At 53.1% G+C, this 7,246-nt stretch overlaps 3 protein-coding genes across 3 annotated transcripts; 1 reads left to right on the top strand and 2 right to left on the bottom strand.

Moving 5' to 3' along the window:
• Window positions 1-907: 907 nt before the first annotated feature.
• On the top strand, window positions 908-1,958 carry GUITHDRAFT_122768 (hypothetical protein; the record flags this gene model as incomplete). Its single annotated transcript, XM_005817953.1, has 3 exons — window positions 908-1,062; window positions 1,111-1,201; window positions 1,257-1,958. The coding sequence occupies 3 exons, from the start codon at window positions 908-910 to the stop codon at window positions 1,956-1,958; spliced, it is 948 nt and encodes a 315-aa protein (XP_005818010.1).
• Window positions 1,959-2,157: 199 nt separating this feature from the next.
• On the bottom strand, window positions 2,158-2,673 carry GUITHDRAFT_122767 (hypothetical protein; the record flags this gene model as incomplete). The annotated part of the gene is made up of 1 exon (XM_005817952.1): window positions 2,158-2,673. One exon carries the CDS (start codon window positions 2,671-2,673, stop codon window positions 2,158-2,160), a length of 516 nt encoding a protein of 171 aa, XP_005818009.1.
• Window positions 2,674-3,883: 1,210 nt separating this feature from the next.
• GUITHDRAFT_122766 (hypothetical protein) lies at window positions 3,884-6,901 on the bottom strand (the record flags this gene model as incomplete). Its single annotated transcript, XM_005817951.1, has 11 exons — window positions 3,884-4,004; window positions 4,188-4,379; window positions 4,621-4,755; window positions 5,088-5,206; window positions 5,452-5,609; window positions 5,736-5,825; window positions 5,881-6,022; window positions 6,076-6,150; window positions 6,200-6,303; window positions 6,351-6,418; window positions 6,789-6,901. 11 exons carry the CDS (start codon window positions 6,899-6,901, stop codon window positions 3,884-3,886), a joined length of 1,317 nt encoding a protein of 438 aa, XP_005818008.1.
• Window positions 6,902-7,246: the final 345 nt, after the last annotated feature.

Below are 7,246 nucleotides of genomic sequence, written 5' to 3'. Positions count from 1 at the left end.
GATCAAGAGTGCTTCTTGACCAAATTCCTATACGGTACCCCCCCTTCTTCCTCTATCTACCCCCCTCTCCACCCACCACCCTGCTGTTCGTCCAAAAATTGCCTTCTATGTAGTTCAATCACTCTTTTGATTTTACACCCCCACCCCACCCTCGCTCACTCAGCTCCATTGCCTACATGCCACCCCTTCTTGACCGGATACCACCCGTCCTGTTCCATAACCCGCCCTCCTGGACATAATCCGCCTCCGGCCCAATTGAGCCTTCTCTACCCCCTTCATGACTACCCCCACCCACTCAATTGTGTCCTTACTCCCACCACCCCTGATTAGAACCCCGCAGCTATTTCTACACCACCCCACCGATAAACAATGTTAAAAATATTCGAACGCCTGGAACACCCTACCCCTTTGTCCAAACCCTCGGCATGATCAGAACACCATTACCCCCTCCTTTTCCATTAACAAGTACCCACCCCTCGTTTCACTAAGAACAAGGGGGCTCAAAGGACTGGAATCGAGCGATACCACCCATACATTTACTCTCTAAAGTACCGGTATGACATGAAATGTAACTGTAACTACCCCTATATTCTCACTTGTCTGCGGGGTCATCACCCCACCCCCCTTTGGTAGGTATCGGTGGTGACCTCACCCCCTGTCTCCCCCATCCGCCCACTCCCTTCCTTCAGTGTCGCGTTCTACCCTCCGCCTCCATATCTTCCCGACCTCTTGCTTCTTACCTCTCTCTTCCTCTCCCCCCTCGTTGGGACCCCATTGATCCCTCCGGATCCTGATAGTCTGGCTGTTTGTCTGGCACTTCCTCCATCTCAGCTTGCACATCCAAACTTTCCCGGCCATGTCGGAAACAGTCGCCAACGAAATAGCACAGCTCATGAAATTTGAAAAAATGCAAAGGGAATCCGTTCGAACCAGTGTGGATGATGTTCAGGATGAGATAGCAGCCGAACTCAAAGATCAGACAAGAATAAAAGAAGTGGAGAAACAACTTACATGGCGGCCAGCTCCACCGCGATCCCATGAAGATTTTGAGCCGGCAAACAGGTAAAAAGCCTTGAAGTTTTTTCGGGGTATCTTCTGAATCTTGCTCAGGAATCCCACTCATGAGAAGGTCTTGGATCCCTCTGCCAAACTTGGCAAACCCTCTGGGAAACGGACGAAAATGAAAATGCTCCAAGAATTGGTATTGCCACTGGTGTTTGAATCATCGAGTCCCTGACATCTGCGCTTGTTTTCAGGTTTCAGACCTTGCAAACACAGCCATTACTGCATCGATCAGTATCGCGAAACATACAGGGAAATCTTGGCAGGAGGAGGGCGGCATTGGGAGTGGAATGCTTGTGGACAACGACACGTGTATCGACGATTGCATGTACAATGGGATCGAATCGCAGACTTGCTCGAGCTCAGAAGCGAATTCTGAATACATTGGCAGCTCCCCTCATTCCATGTCTGACAGCGAGAGTGATACCAGCTCGAAGGAATCTGCCAAGCCTTTCGGGGCAGATTATCGTGACAATTTCGCTGACTGTGAAACGAAACAAGAATGGCAGGAGGGACCACCCAAGAGAATCGAATGCAAGGCCGATGAGCAGGAGTTGAATGAAAGCACTCCGAGTTTGCTTACTGAAATGCAGCCTGAGTTGCAGTCCAAAGGACAGCTTGACACAATTACCCAAAGGTATTCGGACCTTGCGGGTTCCAGGGATCAACTTGAGATCATTGATGAGCTGAAGATGCATGAAGCTATTTCCAACTCTTTCGGTCAAGCTCCCGGAACCTCTCGTATGGACGAGCTCGAGTACAGCGACGTCTTGTGGGATGATGGGGCCATGTATCAAGCACTGTTGGATCAGAGGGGCAAGTTCGGGCCTGCCATGGTTAGTGAAAGCGACATGAACAAGGAAATCGTGTTGACATCAACGCTTGTCGTGTTGTGATTCAGAAATCTGTGCTGAAAATCAGTGCAGCCTTTCTGTTTGTTGTGATTTATTGTGGGGCCCATTCAACCCCTTGAATACTACACTAGTTCAAGTTCTGTACAGTAGATTTTATGTAAATTCTTTGAATATCTCGTTGAAATTCGGCGGGGATGTTCGCAAGCGACTGAATGACTTGGAGTTCCTTCTGACCTACTGCTCACTGCAGGGCCCTCTCAACCTTTGCTCGGATCTCAGTCAAACATTCGATCATCTTACGACAATGCCTCCGTGCATTGTCCGCTTCCATTCTCAGATCCCTCGAAGACAGACCAAGGATTTCATCTGACGTAGTTCGCATTTCAATCGGCTTCAACATTCCGATCTTCTTATGGATCTCCTGTAGTAGCCGCTCTGTCTCAGTTTCGCCCGAGTTGGATGCCATAGGTGCCTGTGACCTGTCGTGTTGCTGGGATAAGTTCGATCCCTGGCCATCAATGCACGTTTCTCCATCCACTTGGATACGAGACAGAGAGTCAGAGTCGTTAACTATGTTCAAGGAGGCGTTGTCGAGCCTGTCTAACCTTACTGGCCTTCTCTCGTGTTGATCGTAAGGGGAGCATGCATGAACCAGGATATCACACTCAGTGCATAGTCCCACCTCACACTGATCACAGAACAACTCCTCCTCCTCGCCGCATGCCCCGCAGTATGACGGCTGCCGGCCCATCGCCATTCAGTAGTCAAAGATTCAACAGATTCAAACGTGCTGGATGAGGGGCGCACTAGGGTAAAGGGGGGATGAGGGCTAGCTCAAAGGTCATTTACGGAAATAGCGACGAAATGTTCGGGCTAGTGAGAGTCATGCAGACGTTGACGGTGCCAGCGCTGGGCGGAGGAACGGTAAGAAGACGATGAACCATGAGCTGAGGGACTCAGGAGGAGGAGGTAGTACGATGATAGGGCAGACTCGGGATCATAAGTCCTAGTGTCGACCTGAACCAGACCGAACTCGAACAGTCGTTAGGAGTGAAGAATGTTGGAAGAGTACTGATTGGGAGCAAGGGGTCAGATGAGATGTTGAGACTATAGTATGAGATAAGACAACTGGAACTTTCATCAGCAACGTATGTCGGAGGAAGACGGATAAGGAAAGGAGCTCAGCCTGAAGGGCCAAGTGCAGAGCGATTGGGAGTGAGACGACCGGTCACTGAAGTTGAAGTTGATGAGTTGAATGATGCTGTGCATGAAGTCTCGCTCTCTCCGGCAGTACTTTCAGGAATTGATGTACAGGATACCAGTGTTGTGTACAGACGTCCAAGGTTCATTAGGGTCAACTTTAGCGATGTTAGAAACAAGTTTCATCGGAAGAGGAGGAGGCATGCAGGTAGTGTGAGTACGAGGCAAACTGGCTTAGGAAAGAAACAGTCAGAGCTTCACCAGCTGTAGGATCACACATGCGCCGGGACAGGGGTTTGATTGTTGGAGAAGGAGCAGAGTCTGTGCGAGCAGTAGGAGGAGCAGGGGGTGCGTGAACGCCGCCTGCCTTGACCAAGTTCTGCAGTACCCCTACGGGCTGACCAAGGACTCGACCGACGAGCAGGAGGCTGAGTTCATTGGGTATCCTGTTGGGAACTCAACACCAGCAGGCTGCTCCGATGGCTTCACCGCTAACGTAAGCTCCTCGCCTGACCCCCTCCTCCTCTCACTTTCGACCTCTCCAGTACTCCGCCGGGTCGACATCAGATAAGTCCTTCAGCATCTGCATGACCACTCCCCACTAAAGGAGCAGGCGGCGCCGCTGTTGTATTGGGTTGCGTTGGATGATAGGCTGTAGTCCCTTGACATGAAATGCTTGAGATGTAAGGGCTGCGATGTTGGTGAGAATGGCAGTGGAGGCGAAGTGGGAGGGAGGCAGAGGAGATGATTTACAAAGAGGGAAGCAGTTAAGAGATGATGCAGTTGTTGTCCGATCCTGCGAGGTTCGACTGGAATCTTGAGATGATGGATTTCTGATTCTCCTGGTGGTTCTTCTGGACCCAGGGCATCTGAAGGGTCTTCTTCCCGCTGAACAAGGACAAGCGGTCAAGGAGCGGGTAGCGAAAAATAGACTACACGACAAAGAGGGAGGGAAGAAGAGGGAGGAAGCAAGAGAGAGAGAGCGCAGAGAGCGAGGAAGCAGGGGAGAGGGCAGAGAGGGAAACACAGAGTCGGGGGCAACTTGGGAGGGCAGCGAGAAGCTGATCGCACCTGAGCGCTTCGGCGTTGAGAAGTCTGAATTCGTCGATGTTGTTGGTGTCCTCGTCCGTCTCGTCCGTCTCTCCCTCTTCGTCCGACATCTCCTCCATGTACCTCCGCAGCAGCGACTGCTTCTTCTTCCCCTCCTCGTGCGCAAGAGGCTCCAGTAGCTCCCTCATGTCCGGCAGGTCCTTTGTCTCGCACCTGCACTCCGTCAGCGGGAGAGGAGAGACCAGGGGAGGTCCCGGGGACAGCCCGGCAGAGGGGCTGAGAGAGGGAGGGAGGGAGGGAGAAAGATGAAGAGGGATCAAGGAGGAGTCGGAGGAAGAAGAAGGGAGGGAGGGAGACGAAGAGAGGGAGGGAGAAGAAGAGAGGGAGGAGGGAGGGAGAAGGAAGAAGGGAGGGAGGGAGGGAGGAATGGATGGATGGAGGGAGGGAGGCTCACCAGGGATGCTGGAGGGTGTCGTTGATGGAGAGGCGGCTCTCGGGTGAAGGATGCATGACCCCCTGGATGAGGTCGTTGAGCTGCTCGTCCCCTCGCTCCGGCAACTTGTACTCCATCTTGGAGATGTTCTTGTACCTGCCGGAGACATCAGGAGGGAGCAGCACGAGAGTGAAGACGAGCAGGGGAGGGATGGAGGATACTCGATCCTTCCAGGGGGGAGAGGGGAGAAGGGAGTATAGAGGAGGAGGAAGGAGGGAGTAGAGGAGTGGGGAAAGGGGGAGAAGGAGGCAAGGAGGAGGAAGATGAGGGGGGAAATGGGAGGAGGGAGGAGGAGAAGAGGAGAGGAGGAGAAGAAGAGAAAGGGAGGAGGGAGGAGGAGAGGAGGAGAGGAGGAGAAGAAGAGAAGGGAGGAGGGAGGAGGAAAAGAGGAGAGGAGGAGAAAGGGAGGAGGGAGGAGGAGGAATCACAGCTCGTCCACGGAATCGCCGGTAAAAGGAGGAGACCCAACGACCATGACGTAGAGGGTGACCCCTGCTGCCCAGATGTCTACCTTGGTAGCAGAGAAGGTGCGAGCCCCTTGCGCTACCTGCTCGACAGTGAGGGCTGACAATAGGAGAAGAAGGATGGAAGAGGAGGGGAGGGGGAAGGGGACGACTGGGAGCGAAATGAGGATGGAGTCGGAAGGAGGAGACGAGGAGCGAGGGGGAAGAGGAGGAAGGGAAGGAGATGGTAGTAACGAATGGATAATCATAGTGGTGATTTTTGGGGGGGAGGGACGAGCAGCGAGGAGGGGAGAAGAAGGAGAGGGAGAAGCGGTGGGGAGGTCGGGACCTCAGGGGGTTGGAAGGAAGGAGTCCCCGCGAACTTGGTTGTATCGTCGAGGTCGTCAAACTGGTCGAGAGTCTCTGCTACTCCAAAGTCGATGATCTTAAGGACCCCGTCGGAGGTTAACTGAAGGTTGGATGGCTTGATGTCACGGTGCGCCACTCCTGCGGCCGCACCCCCACCGTCAGTGCAAAGGCCCGAAGGTCCGTGAGTGTGTTGGTAGGAGGAGTGGAGGAGGGAGGGAGGGAGGAGGGAGGAGGAAGAGGCCCTTGTGACGGGCTGAGGCTCACCCTTGGAGTGGCATGCTTGCAGGCCGTCCATAAGCTGAGAGAAGAGGATCTTGGCGTAGGTGAGGGGAATACCGTCTGTGCAAACTTCATCTGCAGGAGAACAAGGGTCAACACAAACGATGGGCAAGGGAGGAGAGGGACTGACTGGTGATAGGATCTTTGAGCCCTTGGCCGGTGGCGGAAAGCTGCTTCTGGATATCGCAGAGATCTTGTACGCTGAATAGGTTCGCAAGCTCGAACACAAGGTACACCTTGTCCCGCTCCTCCTCATCGATGGATTCGTAGAACTTCAACACAAGGGTCATGAGCGTTTGGGCGTGAGGATTGGCGCTCGTTTCACCTGTATGACGTTCTTGTGTTTGACTTTCTTGATGCAACGGATTTCTCTCTTCAGGTTCTCCTGTCCGTTCCTCACCTGCACGGGCGATCAGTGCCTGTCAAAGTCAAGCGCCAGTCGGCCTCACTTTGCGCAGGAGCCTCCTGCTGATGATCTTGATAGCGACGCGCTGACCAAACTTCTCATCGCCCTCCCTCATGAGCAAACCTTCACGAACTTGCCCATATGCGCCTTCAGACTGGGGTCACTGACACCAGCATGCGGCAACATCTCGTCACCTTCCCCAAGCACATCCCCCAGCACGTAGTCTCCAACTTTCTTGAGCGCCTTCTTCACTTTTTCTCCTCTAAGCCGTCATCCAAAGATCTATTCGAGGAATGATGCGATGAAGTTCCTTGCATCATCCAGGTTGGCTGCAAGAAATTGTAAGTGAACGGGTAGCCGTAGCAGCCAACGGTCCCTCAATGCCCACAAGTTGCTTCAGCTGTCGCTTCAGCTGTTCGATTTGACTACCTGCTCCTTATCTCCTCTAAAGGGATCCTTCCTCTCACGTGCACCCTTCCTCTCACGTGCACCCTTCCTCTCACGTGCACCTTTCCTTCTCTGACCTGATCCTGGCATCTTATGTTTCGCTCTGAGCCGACACACCAGCATACTCTCATCTCCATGAACTGTCTCCACCTATTACATCCCATTCAACTATGTCCGTGCCCTACCCCTGTGCCCTGCACACGTTCAGCGTCTGCCGGAGATCCGGCACATACGGGATGCCTAGCATCGTATCCTTGCTCGCTTCGTCGAGGGTAAGCCCAGCTCCTACCGCCATCATCGCTCCCCATAAACCCTGACCGATACTCAGAAACCTGTACGGCAACTGCCTTCTGCATCCAAATCCTTTCAAAGTTCTCTCGTTGCTGACCTCTCCCAACAATCAAAGTCAAAAGTTTCTATGTATCTGACTCGCTTCCCCTTCAATCGTCATCCAAACTCGCAAGCTAAGCTCGTCCTCTCCTTACATCCCCACCCTCGAAGTAGCCTCCCTTCCGCCCTCCATTGCCTTATCTTTCCGCCCCCTGCTTCAGCTCCTCCACACTTCATATGCAGTCACACTCAACAACAATTTCATCTTTCTGATCTAACTTCCGTTCAACCGTCTTCTCCTCTCCCTTTGCGA

Source organism: Guillardia theta (genome assembly GCF_000315625.1).
Source record: "Guillardia theta CCMP2712 unplaced genomic scaffold GUITHscaffold_436, whole genome shotgun sequence".
NCBI classification, from domain to species: domain Eukaryota; class Cryptophyceae; order Pyrenomonadales; family Geminigeraceae; genus Guillardia; species Guillardia theta.
The sequence above is the reverse complement of the archived record's forward strand: the minus strand, read 5'-3'. Positions and strand labels throughout refer to the sequence as shown.